The sequence below is a fragment of the Equus caballus genome, chromosome 11 (assembly GCF_041296265.1).
Source record: "Equus caballus isolate H_3958 breed thoroughbred chromosome 11, TB-T2T, whole genome shotgun sequence".
NCBI lineage: Eukaryota > Metazoa > Chordata > Mammalia > Perissodactyla > Equidae > Equus > Equus caballus.
The window spans coordinates 24,164,183-24,178,415 of record NC_091694.1 but is presented as its reverse complement, the minus strand read 5'-3'; the positions used below and the strand labels follow the sequence as shown (position 1 = coordinate 24,178,415).

The window sequence follows — 14,233 nt, the reverse complement described above, 5'->3', positions numbered from 1 at the left end:
GGGGAAGGGGGAAGCAGGAGGGGCGGCTAGAACTGGCCTGCGCTGCCCAGAAGGGGCCAACCCCAGGTAGTGGGCTCCCCCTGCTGGACACCCAACCTGGACGTACCTGGAGAAGAGAAGGAGGTGAGGGTCACTTAAATTCCCCAGCTGCCCCCCAACCTCGGGGGTGGGGGCAAGACCAAGCCAGGTTGAACATTAATGTCATGCACGGCTGACAAGCTTTTATTACAGACTTGGCACAGTGACTGTCGGACAGAGAACAGGAAAGGAACAGACGAGACCAGCCTCAAAGCTGGGGGGAAACACAGCCACCAATAACACAAACAGGACCAGGCAGGGAAGGGCGCCCCAGGCCCCTCGCCTGTAGATGGCCACAGGTTAGCGTTGTGCCTTCCTGCACTCAGGCTTAAGGGGGGATCAAACCCAGAGGGCCACCCTTGGAAGAGCCGGTCAATAACAGGCACTGAAGCACACGCCCTTCCAGAGGAATGAAGCACAGTTTACAGAGTGGTAAGTTCAATGCCAACATGCACAAACAATAGTCAGTTCTCTGATCCTGGCTCAGTCACAGCAAACATTTACCCAGCCTGGCTCCTCTCCGAAGCCTGTAGGCCACTCATCCAGGCTGTTGCTAGTCACTAGATTTGTGCTCAGGGAAAGCAAATACAGTTCAGCACAGGCCTCAGCTGAGACTCACTGAAGAACCCCATTGTGAGGGTGGGAGGTCGTTGGTTTAGGGGTTGAGGCTGGTGCATCTGGTCACCTAGGGGGTCTTGTTAAATGCAGAATGGGACTCAGTGGGTCTGGGGTGGGTTCCCAAGTGATACTGATGCTGCTGGCCTGTGGACCACACCACGAGTAGCAAGGATCTAGACTAGAGGTCTCAACCTTGGGTGCACCGAATTCCCTGGGGAGCTTTGAAATTTCCCAAAGCCCAGGCTGCACTCAGATGAGTTAAATCACGCCTGAGGGTGGGACCCAGGCATCAGGGTTTTTCAAGCTCCCTGGGTAATTCCAGCATGGACGAAGCCAGTGGTCTAAGAGTCATCATCAGTGGGGGGGGAGGGGGGGGGTGAAGGGGAGGGGCATGTATGAGTAATCAGAAAGGATAATCTCTACAATAATTTAATTCTACCTGGAAAATAAAAAATATCTATTAAATATATATATGTACGTACATATACACACATATATAGTTTTCATAAACAAACATGGAAAGTAAAGCTTGATTAAAATCTTCCTGGCCCGTAGGTACCAGCACAGGAATCCCTTCTACAAAACTCCTAACTGACTGGCACTGAATACTTCCAGTGACGGAACACTCACTACCGAACAGGCAGCCCTCTTAGCCCCAATTATTTGAAATCCCTCCCCATATTCAGATGAAATCTATTTCCGTGCAACTTCCACCCACGGGCCCTTTGGACTACGGGGAATAGATTTCATCTTTTTTCTGCATTGCTGGGCTTCAGGTAATGAAAGGCAGCTATCAATCAGTAGGGTAAGTCCTATAAAAAAAATATGTATTAATAAATGAGTTAGTTAAGGTTCTTTTGGTTGCAAGCAACAGACATCGATTCCGGCTGATTTATGCCCCCAATTTTTTTTTTTTAGAGATAGCGGAGATTGAGGCAGGAGGGGGAGTTGCATAGCCCAGACGTGGGGAGGAGAGACCCAGGGCCCCTCAGGGAATTACAAAGAGCAGCAGAGCTCTTGCTTCTTAGCTGCCATTGCTGATTTGGCTACAATGACTCCCACGCTCTGGGTCTCTCCATTTCAAGTTTCAAATCGTTGACAAGGAAAACCAATTGGCTAGATTGGCTTGGGTGCCTATGATGGGACCAACTGGCTTTGGTCAGTATGACTCAGTCACATGGTAACAGACAGGGCTGCTGTGACCCAAGCTGTGTCACCAGAAAAGGGAACCGCACCAACTGCTACCCCTAGAGGGAATTGTCCCAATAAATCATAGTCAAGGTCAAGAAAATATGGGATTATTTTCCACCTGTGATTGTCTATGCCACTGTCACACTCCACTAGACCAGCTAATTGAGAGCCCACTGAGAACTGAGAGCTCGGAGAATGAACTCTGAAGAGCCCTAAATATAAGGGTTGGGGAGGGAAATGGGTTGAGTTTAGAAGGGCCTGGCTCCCGTCCCACACCCTCTCTTAGCGCCCGGCCCCAGCTCCCGTCAGTGCCGGCAGATTTGGAGTCAGGGCGCAAGTCTCTCATAGAGCCAGCCTTCCTCCCCGCGGTGGGTCATGGGCCCCAAAGGGGAGTCTCCTGTCTGGAGGCCTCGCCGAAAGATGATCCGGTCATGCAGGCGGTTGGTTTGGCCCTGCCAGAACTCCATCACCTGTGGGTACAGGACATAGCCACCCCTACAAGGAGAAGCAGAGGTTTCGGGGCTCTGTGCATTTTTCCAACCGTGTCACTCTCCCAACACCATCCCAGGGCCCCTCGAAGGAAGTTGCTGGGAGGTATCTGACCAGGGTTGACAGGGAGGAGGAGACGTGTGATTCCACAGACAGGGTGGCTTCAAGGAAATGTGAGGGTCCTGGTGTCCCTTTCGAGATGACCACCAGGTATCACTCACCAGTATTTTGGCTTTGGCACCTCTCGTTCCTGGTAGAGCTGCTCCAGTTCCTCGTTTTTCTTTCTCAGATACTGTCCAGGGGAAGGAGATGGAGGAAGGGCCAGACCTGGTCAATGATTCACTTAATAACCACTTACTGAGTATGTACTCTGTGCCAGGCCCTGGGGACACAAGTGACTGAGGCTGGCTGGCCTCTGTCCCCTAGGAGCACAGTCCAATGGGAGGGTCAGACAGACACAGGAGGGCCGCTTCCCAGCTCCCCATCCGCGTTCCCCCAGGGAGACCACCCTTTTCACTTTCCTAGAGAGGGCACTAGCATCCTGTAGGGACAGCCTCTGGGGACGAGTCAGGGCCCTCACCACGCGGAGGGCTAAGGAGGAGCCACACTCACCTCCCGATCAGGGATCACGGAACTCTGGTGACTGACCACAGCCCCAATCTGGCTGCTCTTGGGGCGGGAGTGGAAGTAGCTTTCAGCCTCCTCCTCAGGCAGCTTCTTCACGGGGCCCTCCACACGCACCTGCTCAGGCATGGCCCTGGCTAGATGGCATTCGATGTCGCCTTCCCTCCCTACCAGCACAGGCCCCATTCTCTCTCCCCTCCTTATCCACTGCCCCACCACTGCTGGCTCCAACGAGCCCAGCTAACTGCGAGCTCTCTGAGAGGCTGGATGTTTGTGCAGCCTGCAGACCTCCACTGGGCTCGTCTATAAACTCAGGCCCCTCCCAACTCAGCCCACTCCAGGCTGTCCAGAGAATGTTCACTCACCTGACGGTTTAGGGGCTCCCAGTAGAAGACGAGGGAAGCAAAGGGATTAGAGTCCTGGAAATGAAAAAGAATCCACAGACAGCCATCAGCACAGCAAGGAGGGCACCCCTGGAATGCGGTGGGAGGGCAGGAAGTCTGCAGCCTGCAGGCCCACAGCAGATGCATCTGCTGTAATATCTCATTTAAACTCTCAAAGGCAGGCCTACTTTTACAGGGGTGGATACAGGCTCAGAGAGGTTAAGTAATGTGCCCAAGTTCACACAGTAAGTGGTAGAGCTGCACTGGAAACCTAAGCCGGTTGGACTCCAAAGTGAGGCTTTGCCATTTCTCTCCCACAGACTTGCAAGTCCTCAGAAACACATGTGTGGCTGTACCGGACTCAGGGAGGGCTACTCATTTGGATTCATGAGCCGAATGCACACCATGTGCCACCTTGGCTGGACCCCAGGAGCAATGGTGGGGGTGTAACAGAGATGCAACAGATGCAGCCTCTGCTCCACGGAGCTCACCGTTTAGCAGAGGACACAAACATTAATCACATAAATAAATGCATAGATAGAAACTGAAAAAACGGCAGAAAGGAAAGTTACAAGTTATGAGAACAGCAAACGGTGCGAGGGCCAACTCAGCAGAGGACTCGAGGACGGCTTTCCTGACACGGGAACGTAGGGGCTGAGACCCAAGAACAGGAGTTACTTAGTTAAAGGGATGACAGAAGCGAGGGGGGTTAGAGAGCACTCATTCACGGCAAAGAGAACGGCAGGTGCAAAGGCCCGCAGGCAGGCCTACACCTGAGCACAGACGGCAGGTGGGGCGGGGCGAGGGCATCATGAGAAGGTGACCCGGGAGGGGACGGCTGGACCCTCCAGGCCGGGGATGGATTTATCCCGAACCCTCACCAGCTCTTTTCCCTTTCGACTCTCGAAGTTAGTGAAGAAACGGAAGCCATCCTTGCCGAAGCCCTTCAGCAGCACCATGCGGGCAGAGGGCTTCCCATCTCTGGGGCAAAGAGCAGAGCACAGCAGTCAGAGCCCATCTCAATGTCCTCGCTACCATCCCGCCCCACAGGATGTCTGAGCAGTCCTATAGCTGTGTGCCCCTATTTGGCTCCGTCTGGGCACTCAGGCCACACATTCTCACTTGCTTGCTGGAGATCTGTCCTCGGGGTGCATGTCTGACACCACTGCCGGGGGCCCTGTGATAGACTGAACTGTGTCCCCCTAAGATCCTATGTTGACACCCTAACCCCCAATGCGACTGCATTTGGAGATTGGGCCTTTAGGGAAGTAAGGAATGTTCAATAAGGTCATAAGGGCAGGACTCTACTCAGAAAGGACTGGTGTCCTTATAAGAAGAGGAAGAGACACGAGGGAGAGGGAGCTCGCTCACTCTCCCTCCCTGTGTGCATAAAGGAAAGGCCATGTGAGGACACAGCGACAGGGCGGCCATCTGCAAGCCAGGAAGAGAGGCCTCACTAAAACCAACTCTGACGGCACCTTGATCGCGGACTTCTGGCTTCCGCAACTGGGAGAAAATCAACTGCTGCTGCTGAAGCCGCCCAGTCTGTGGTATTTCGTGATGGCGGCCCTAGCAAAGCGACAAGGTTCTAAGGGCCGCAATCAGCCAATGCTCCGGGACCACTGGAAGGGCAGTTAGATCAGATCCTCTGCCCAGAGCTCGGGGGAAACCCAGGGCCACAGCACAAGAGCCTTACACTCGTGATGGGGGACAAGAAGAGTTGAGTGAGAGGCTAACACCGGAGCTGTCTCAGGGGGTATCTGATTGGTTACCAAATGAACAATACAGCCAAGCACTGTGCTAGGTTTCAAGAGAGGGAGAGAGCTTCACGGAGAGGTCCCAGGAGATGCAGCCCCTAAAGTGCAGACGGGAATAGGGTAGTCAGGAGATGAGAGGGGCAAGGGTGTGTCTGGGTGCATCAAGGGCAGAGATGAATGAGGCGCTGCATTTTATCACTGAAATGGAATTGAGGGAAGTCTGATCTTTGGTTTATAGGTAAAGATGCTGAGGCCCAGAGAGGACAAGAAACTTGCCTGAGGCCACACAGCAAGTTAATAACAGAGCTAGAACCATAAAGTTGGCATCTATCAAACTGAGAGCTTCCTAAGTTTCCTCCCCTATCTGTACCCGCCCACAGAAGATGCCACGGCTGTGCCCACCTGGTGCAGGTAGCCAGACACATGGCATTGGCTTCCCCTATGTCAGGACACTGAACAGCCTCCTCGAACCAGGCAGCAAACTGCTTCATGGGGTCCAGGGAAGTCAGCTGAGCCTCCTCGAATGCCTGGGAAGGGAGTTTTATTTCATTTAATAAACGCATATAGCACTCACTGTGTATGTGGCACCGTTCTAGGCACGTTTCAAATATTAACTCATTTATCCTCATAACAATGACCTCGTAACAAAAAACAGTACCCAGGGGGCTGGCCCCGTGGCTGAGTGGTTAAGTTCACATGCTCCGCTTCGGCGGCCCAGGGTTTCGCCAGTTCAAATCCTGGGCGCGGTCGTGGCACCACTCATCAGGCCACGCTGAGGTGGCGTCCCACATGCCACAACTAGAAGGACCCACAACTAAAAATACACAACTATGTACAGGGGGGCTTTGGGAGAAAAGGAAAAATTTTTTTAAATCTTAAAAACAAAACAAAACAAAACAAAAAACAGTACCCAGGAAGTAAATTCTGTTGGCCCCACCTTACAGGTGAAGACAGAGGCATAAAAAGGCAGAATAATTGCCAGGTCCCACAGCTAGTGACAGACGAATCAGGGTTTCATGTCATGGGTGCCAAACCTACCACCTGGGGAGCCTAAAAAAACGACAGATTCCTGGGCTCCACCCCATAAATTCTTATTCAGTAGGTCTGAGGTTTAATGAAAAACTGCCTCTTTAACAAGCATGTCCAGAAATGCTCTCATGCAGCCAGATTTGGTAACTATGGCTCTGGGCCGCAATTCCAAAACACTGCTCTTGGCTCCTCTCCTGAGGAGGGAAAAGGAAGAGAACTTCTCCAAGTGGTAAGCGAAGGGACTGGAGGCAGCAAGAGCTGGAGGCGTCCCCCCGTCTTCCTCCGTGTGTTACTTCCTTATCATGGATAAGCTGCAGATCAGTGTTCTAAGCACTTCACAAACATCCAAGTCCCTCACATCCCCGGGAGGCAGGGACGATCACTTCACAGGTGAGGAAACCCAGAGAGGTTAAGTAAACTGCCCAGGGCGCTGCACCCAGTGACTTGCAAGGTTCCAGCCCAGGCCGGCTCCACCGCACGGGCTGCCTCTCAAGCCCATCTTAATCCTCCTTTCCCCCAGAACCCCTGCCCGTTGGTGGTTTTTGAACACTCTCCCCCTTCTCCCTCGGGGGTGACCCCAGAAACCCCGCAGGGTTCCTCCCACTCCCTTCCCCTCCGGAGAAGACAGACTCCTGTTCCCCCGACCCTGCGGTCGCCCCTGCCGGCGGCGGCACCTCTCGGTCCCCGCGGTAACTCTTGCGCATGGGTCCCAGGTCCATGATAGCACCGCGGCCGCACAGGTGGCGGAGGTGGCAGAGGTAGCGCGGCCACTCGGCGGCTCGCCCGAACGTCACGATGACGCCCCACAGCCGGCACGTCATGAGGCCGCCGGCCACGTGACCCGGCGTCGCCCAGCGCTGGGTTCCGTTGGGTTCGGAACCAGTTTCCCAGCCCGGGACCCTAACCCGAGGAAGGAAGAATTCGCCAGTCGCCAAGCCCAGGGAACGGGCCCTGAGTCCTCGGAGCCAATGGGAGCCCAGAGTCGGAGGAGGGAGACAGGCGCGGAGAGGCCATTGGTTGGAGTTTTCCGGGAGCGAGGCCAATTAGAACGAGACCTGGGGAACCCGGCGGCCAATGGGCGGCGCCTCCGGGGGCGGGAGCAGAGAGACAAGGAAATGCTGTCACCGCCGTTAACACGCACGTGGAGGTTTGTTAAAGATGTAGGGACTGCTGCAGCCCAGGCGGGGGCGGGGGATAAGCCGCTGGGGGCTTGCGGGGAGGGGTCAGTGTTAGGTGGCTGGCCCCTCGTAGGTGCCTGAAGGCAAGCCTAGTGCAGGGAAGTACCCCCTGGGGGGAGGCTGGTGGCCTGGGGAAGGACAAATGGAAAATGGAATTAGGGGCCAGACTCTGAGGCAAGGCGACAGGGAGACAAAGGGGCGATCTGGTTGTGGGACGAAATTGGGGCTCGAGCGTGGGAGAGGTGAAGTGACTTGTGGACCACGCGGGATAGGTGCCGTGTAGTGTGGGTGTGTTGGGGGTACTCGGGGGTCTGGGGAGGTGCAGTGGGATCAGGAAGAGACTGGGGTGAGCAAGAAGTCGGCAGAATGGGAAAGGGAAAGAGGGAAATTTGGGATCTAGCCGTCCCAGACCAGAGCCACCATTCTCTTCCAGCTCTGCGCCCCCTCTCTCCAGCCGGAGCGTGCTGCTCCCTCGGCTCATGGTGCAGCGGAGTTCGCACTAGCCAATGTTCTGGTAGATGGAAAGGCTGCCACTGTCCCACCTCTCCCAGGCCTCCCCCATCTTTGCCGACTTTCCCCTTTTCCACATTTTGTCCTTCCTAGGTAGTTGAAGTCTAGTTCCTAGGTCAATGCCAACCATAGCCGAGGGCACAGGGGAGCAGGTGGCTGTGCAAGCTACTTCCAGGCTGTGGACGCAGGGCTGAGAAATGGGAAACCTGCCAGTGCCCGTTCCAGCTGTGACCTGGCTGGGGCAGCCTTGGGTCAAGGGCTCTCTGTAGTCCTGGTTTCCACCAACATCAGGAAGGGGAGCTGCAAGAGTCATCTAGGCTGGCACCCCAGGACTGTGCCAGGTAAGGGGAGCTTCTTGCCCTGCCTAGGTGTCTGCATTATGGCTAAGCTTCATAAAGCCCTGTATTAGATTCTGTCATCCTTTATTGTATACACGTAGCTTGAGCCAAATAGAACCTGGAAGACGAATTTGCTGCAAAGACATAATACATGTCTTAAGGCTTGATGATGTTGATCTGCGGATCCTCCACTGGTTGGAATGTTTTGTGTTGCCATCGTTTTACTCCATCAACATGATAGAGAGTTGACTGGACTTTCTTGTTGAGACTGACTTTCCACATGTGAACATTGCTGTCCTCCCCTCCCCCCAAGCGCCTGCACTTCAACTTGTGTAAGCAGTAGTTAGTGTCCTTCAGCTCGTGGTGCCACACTCTTAGAACTCCTGGGCTATGCTACCCTGGACCCGGGATTCTGGGGCACCAAGACTAGGATCATTTGAATGGTTTGCTTAAAAGCCAAGGGCTTTGTATATTGGGGTAGATATTTATTCATTCAGCAGACATTTGTTAAAGACTTTTTTTGGACCAGGCACTGAGCTGGGTCTGAAAATACTAAGATGAAGAAGATGACATGGTTCCTGCCCACAAGGGGCTTGCAGTCTAGAGGGAAAGGCAGATCTGTAAGCTAAAGAGTGACAGGTACTTTAACAGATGTTTCTTTGAGGTAAGGGGAAAGTGATCTCCGGGGGTCAAACAGGAAAGGCTTTATAAAGGGGGCAGGCATTTGCTTTGTCTTAATGAGTGTTTGCCAGATGATCTGTGGAAGGGCATGCCAGGAGGAGGGAACAATGCAAGTGTGATATGGCTGGAGTGAGATGGTGAGAAAACAGGCTGGACAAGTAGGGGCTTGGTGTGCCCGCTGAAGATGAGGCAGGTGGCGAGGGCCAAGCTTTCAGACGACAATTCTGGTTTTTTTATCCTGTGATGTTCTGGAACCAGAGTGTCTAATTCCTGTTTTTTTGAGGCCAGCTGGGAAGAAAAAGTGCTAGATTCCGAAAGCCTCTCCCATCCTTGGTGATTAGTGAGGAAGTTTGCAACTGGTTGCCTTTTGATATTTTCCTCTTTGTCTTGAAGATAATAAGTAGGCTTGTGTTGTGCTTTTCTGCCTAGTGGGATTTGGTGGCTGGATCACAAAGCAGCCCTGCCGTGCAAACCAGAGAGGGGAACATGCCCGCTGGCCGTGCATAACCCCAGCAAGGGTTCTGTCTGCAGGGGAGAAATGAATTTTTTATTGTTATTGCTTTTTCTTGAACACTTTGCCACCCTGCCCTCCAACTTTGTAAAATTATTAATCTTTTCTTGAGAAAGTCTTAAATGATTAGAAAATATATTGCAATATTTCATTGTACAGAGGGGCACACTGGTTTTTCAATAGGCAACCAAAGGGATGTGTGTGGGTTCAGGAACTATGCCTTGTCTGTTTTCTTTAGATGCTTTTGCCCTTATGTTCTTTTTTTTTTTTTTTTAAGATTGGCACCTGAGCTACCAACTGTTTGCCGTATTCCTTTTTTTTGCTTCTGCTTTTTCTCCGCAAATCCCCCCGTTCATAGTTGTATATTTTAGTTGTGGGTCCTTCTAGTTGTGGCATGTGGGAGGCCGCCTCAGCATGGCTTGATGAGTGATGCCATGTCCGCACCCAGGATTCGAACTGGTGAAATCCTGGGCCACTGAAGCGGAGCATGCAAACTTAACCACTCAGCCACAGGGCCGGCCCCCTGCATTTATGTATATTCCTTTTTTTTTTTTTTTTGAGGAAGATTAGCCCTGAGCTAACATCTGCTGCCAATCCTCCCCTTTTTGCTGAGGAAGACTGGCCCTGAGCTAACATCCGTGCCCATCTTCCTCCACTTTACATGTGGGACGCCTACCTCAAGCATGGCTTGACAAGTGGTGCCATGTCAGCACCCGGGATCCGAACCGGCGAACCCCGGCCTGCCGAAGCAGACCGTGCAAACTTAACCGCTGCGCCACTGGGCCAGCCCCTGCATTTATGTTCTTAAATCACCTTTCAGTCTAATTGTTTGATTGAATTTTATGTTTCAGTTATATCTTGGTGATTGTGTTTTGGGATCTGGCTCTGGTGACCAAGTGGATGATGGGCGGGGGGCAAGGCGGTGGTCGGGAGAGGCTGGAGGACGCTGCAGTGTTGTGGAAGCAGAAGGCGGGAGTGGGGAGCCTGGTGCCTGAGTCTGGGGGATGGGGCAGAGAGGAGGGAATCCACTCCCCTGGATGACTTTAGGCGACATGGACGGTGCTGTTCGCTGAAGTGGGGAGTGCTGGAGGAGGAGCTTTGGGGGGAAGATGAAGTCACCATCAGACCTGTCAAGTGTGAGGGTTTGTGGGACACCCACGTTTGGTTGGGTTGGATAATCAAGTCTGGAGCTTAGGGGAGAGGTCTGAGCTAATGATACCAGTTTGGGTGTCATGATCCTCCATGGTGGCACCTGAAGCCATGGAGGAGAATGAGAATGAGAAAGGAAGAGGGCCTGGGACATGGTAATGACGCTGGGGAAATACAGCACCCAGCTTTCCGGGAAGCTGATGGCAGGCTGGAAGGGGTGTGTGCTGGGGCCCCTAAGCTCAGGAATTCTTGGGCCCAGCCTTGGGTGAACTCAGCTTGGAGCCTCAGGATGCACAGAAGGATGGGTGCTTGGTGCTCTGCCCACAGGTGCCTGAGCCCTAAGTGTGATTATCAGGGGGCCCAGAGGAGGGATGCAGAGGAGGCTGACCCTCACCCGCATATCCTGCCTGCAGTTTTTTGGTTAACCCTGGACATGATCCCTGCATCTGCTCCCACGTCACTTTTCGAATATGTCCCATCGTTTTCATACATGCTCCCTATTAGAATGACCTTCGTGGGAGAGACTATATCTCTTACTTTCTCTGGCTTCTCAAAATCCCAGCCAGGAAATGCTAATCTGTACTGTTTATGCATAAATCGCTTTGGCTAAACTTCTCTGTACCGGAGCTAGGCCTGGTGAGTGGGCTTTGGGGTTTTTTTTTTGCACCTGGTGGGCGTGAGGCCGGGTGGCTTTGTTGGCTGGAGGGATGTTCAGCTTTCCAAGGCTGAGTGAGGTATTAGGGCGTCAGTCTCAGGCCTGGCACTGGCTGCCTTGGTAGTTGGAGTGGGGGCCACACGTGGAGGGAGGAGGTGCTAGCTGGTTCTCAGCAGCCCCAAAGGATCCGACCTGGGGACCTCTTCATTTCATTTGGGAAATCCTGGTTGGGCCTTGCTTTTGGCCTGCCCAGTGGTCATTTCTCCTTCCTCTTGCCCATGATCCCGATGAGCAGGTATTTGCCTCTCCTCTTGAAGCCCCGTTTCTTTCTTTTCAACCACAAGTGTGCTTGCTTTTCAGCGACACCCCTGTTCTTTATTCTGTCTTCCCAGGCTCACTTCTCTACTCCCTGAGGACCCCTTCACTAGGAAACCCAGCTGCCACCTGTCCCGAGATTACTGCCGTTCCTTTAGTGGCTTCATCCCAGCCTTGAGAGACCTTGGTCAGGTCACATGAGGTCTTTGTCTCAAAGCAGTGTCTCACCCCAGGTTAGGTTCCCTGGAAGCTACCACCGTGTAGACCTCAGCCTCATTCTGTCAGCCGTGAGCCCCTGATGGGTCCAGGGACCTGAGATGCTGCAGGTGGCTCTCATCATCAACTTCAAGTATGGGCCTCAAAGGGCCCTCAAAAGGTGATGCTAAAGGGGCCGGCCCAGTGGATCAGTGGTTAAGTTTGCACATTCTGCTTCAGTGGCCCGGGGTTCGCTGGGTCGGATCCCAGGTGCAGACATGGCACTGCTTGGCAAGCCATGCTGTAGCAGGCATCCCACATAGAAAGTAGAGGAAGATGGGCACAGATGTTAGCTCAGGGCCAGTCTTCCTCAGCAAAAAGAGGAGGATTGGCAGCAGATGTTAGCTCAGCACTGATCTTCCTCAAATATAAATAAATAAGTAAAAAGGTGATGGCAAAGGTGGACTGAGTGGTTTGAAGGAAGCCTGAGCTCTATTTGCTGGATTAGTTAAAAAAAAAAAAAAAAGGTGGGGGGGACCCCCCTGTGGCCAAGGGGTTAAGTTCACACACTCTCTTTGGCGGCCCACAGTTTCGCTGGTTGGGATCCTGGGCGCGGACCCAGCACCACTCATTCATTAGGCCATACTGAGGCAGCGTCCCACATAGCACAACCAGAAGGACCTACAAATAGAATACACAACTATGCACTGGGGGGCTTTGGGGAGAAGAAGAAAAAATAAAGAAGAAGATTGGCAACAGATGTTAGCTCAGGTGCCAATCTTAAAAAAAAAAAAAAAAGACTTTGCCTGGATCTGCTTTCAGGAGGGGGAACCTTCCCCGGCTCCCTTTTCTTTCGGGCTTGTAATCCTAGCATCTGGGATCAGTGAGCTGTGGCATTGAGCATCACTGAGCAGACAGGAGGGGGTGGTGAGGGGGGTGCTGATGATCCTGGGGAGGGAAGCGGGCAGAGGAGCGAACTCAGGCTGTGTGGCCCCCACTCTTGAGCTGCTGGAGGTGGGCTCCCCCCAGATTTTCAACCGGGGCTGATCAAATGTCCTGGGGAGGCCTCTGGTCTGGAGTGAGCTTGGGCTGTGTCACACTGTCAATAGTTCCCGCCCCCTGCAACTCTCAAGTAAATAAAGGATGGATTAAAGCCAGATGAGGGCGAATTTGCCACCAGCTCTCTCCATTCTTTCCTTGGGCATTGCCCTCGGTAGGCAGAATGCATTCTCTTGCTCCCTTTCTAACTCAGGTGTCCTGTAGGACACAGAGATGGTCAGACATAATTTCTGAACTCTTGCATCTCACTGGAGAAGGGAAATCCTGAGTGCCAGCACGCAGTTCTGCTTGCTGGGGGCTAGCACCTCCATTTCCAAAGGATGCCGAGGAGCCAGGTCGGTTTCCGCACGTGAAGCATAAAGCAGGACTTGCAATCAGCTCCCGGGAAAGGATGCTTCTCTGTGCCTGAGCACAAAGCCAAGAGAACATGTGCAGAAAGAGGTCAATTTATTAATATTCCCCTTCACCCCACCGATCCCGATTCAGAACTCAGCAAGGCAGTTTTCCAGTCGCAAAACCTGCGCATGAGGAAGAGATAAATACCCCTCCCGTCTTCCTCTTCCTGCCAGTGCAGTGATGAGATGTGGGGCTGATGGGCTGGTTAAGAGGCTTCTGTGAGGGTAGATTCAGCTGGTGGTCTGGTGTCGCCTAAAGGGCTTTAGTATGGGTAGGATGGGTCTCCCTATTTGCCTATTAACAAAGAAGTGATGGGGCGGAGAAACTGTGACCCAACTGAGACCCATCTCCTTTTTATTTCTTCAGCTGATGTGAGGGTGGACTGGCTCTAAGGAAAAGATGGTGACAAAGGAAACAGTGAGGGAATGGACAGCTCAAAACGAGCCTTGCCACTCCTGCTCAGAACAACACCCCTGGCTGTGTCCTGCTGAGGGTGAGTAAAAGCCATCATCTTTCTAAGGAAAGCATAGCCCGCTTGCTATAGGCTTGACCACGACCCTACCCTCCCTTCGGCCCAGATGCTCTGCAGGCCCCTGCTAGGTTTAAACCTCTGTTCTGAGCTCGCTCCAATCTCAACCTGCATAACCTCACAACCCCTGGGCTTCTAATAGCTCTGCCCCCCATGCCCCGATCCCCACCAAAACTTCATATCTGCAGCACTTGCTAAAACCAAAATCAGCCTGCTGCCCTCCCTGGGGGGGCCGGGGTGAGGGGATAGAAGAAACAGAATCTGTGGCAGGGGTCTTCTCTTGGGTAGAGATGTGCTCCTGGCCTGGCCCTCTGCCCTGGGAAGGGATCTGGGCCCTTAGGGAATTGCATTTTCTCCAGACTCTTTAGTCTTCTGCAAGTGACTTAGCCAAGGCCCCTTTGGCCCTCTCTCCCAGGTTTCTTCCCCGCAGGCTCTGAGGCCAAAGCCTTCCTCCAAGGTTGGAGAGTTGAGCGGCAGAAGTAGCTTGCTGGTGAGGAAGGTACTGCTATGACTTGAGTCTGTGGGCAGAGTGTACGTGCTTTGATCCG

The 14,233-nt window shown here is 53.1% G+C and overlaps 1 protein-coding gene and 1 long non-coding RNA gene across 6 annotated transcripts in view; one reads left to right on the top strand and one right to left on the bottom strand.

Annotated features, from left to right (window-relative positions):
* Positions 1-199: 199 nt before the first annotated feature.
* On the bottom strand, positions 200-7,133 carry PNPO (pyridoxamine 5'-phosphate oxidase). The gene is made up of 7 exons (XM_001501917.5): positions 6,844-7,133; positions 5,543-5,667; positions 4,265-4,364; positions 3,366-3,419; positions 2,989-3,117; positions 2,598-2,668; positions 200-2,382 (listed from the first exon to the last, which is right to left on the bottom strand). Exons 1-7 carry the CDS (start codon positions 6,988-6,990, stop codon positions 2,214-2,216), a joined length of 795 nt encoding a protein of 264 aa, XP_001501967.2. The 5' UTR covers positions 6,991-7,133; the 3' UTR covers positions 200-2,213.
* The window catches only part of LOC111775654 (uncharacterized), a 36,798-nt gene continuing 29,580 nt past the window's right edge, over positions 7,016-14,233 (top strand). The window contains exons 1-4 of one of the 5 annotated variants that reach the window (XR_011422918.1): positions 7,265-7,316; positions 7,781-8,198; positions 13,523-13,649; positions 14,101-14,184. This is a non-coding gene — a long non-coding RNA (uncharacterized lncRNA). Of the gene's footprint in view, positions 7,317-7,780; positions 8,199-13,522; positions 13,650-14,100; positions 14,185-14,233 lie in introns of all 5 variants that reach the window. The other 4 variants (XR_011422919.1, XR_002811487.2, XR_002811486.2 and 1 more) reach the window with 4 other exon arrangements.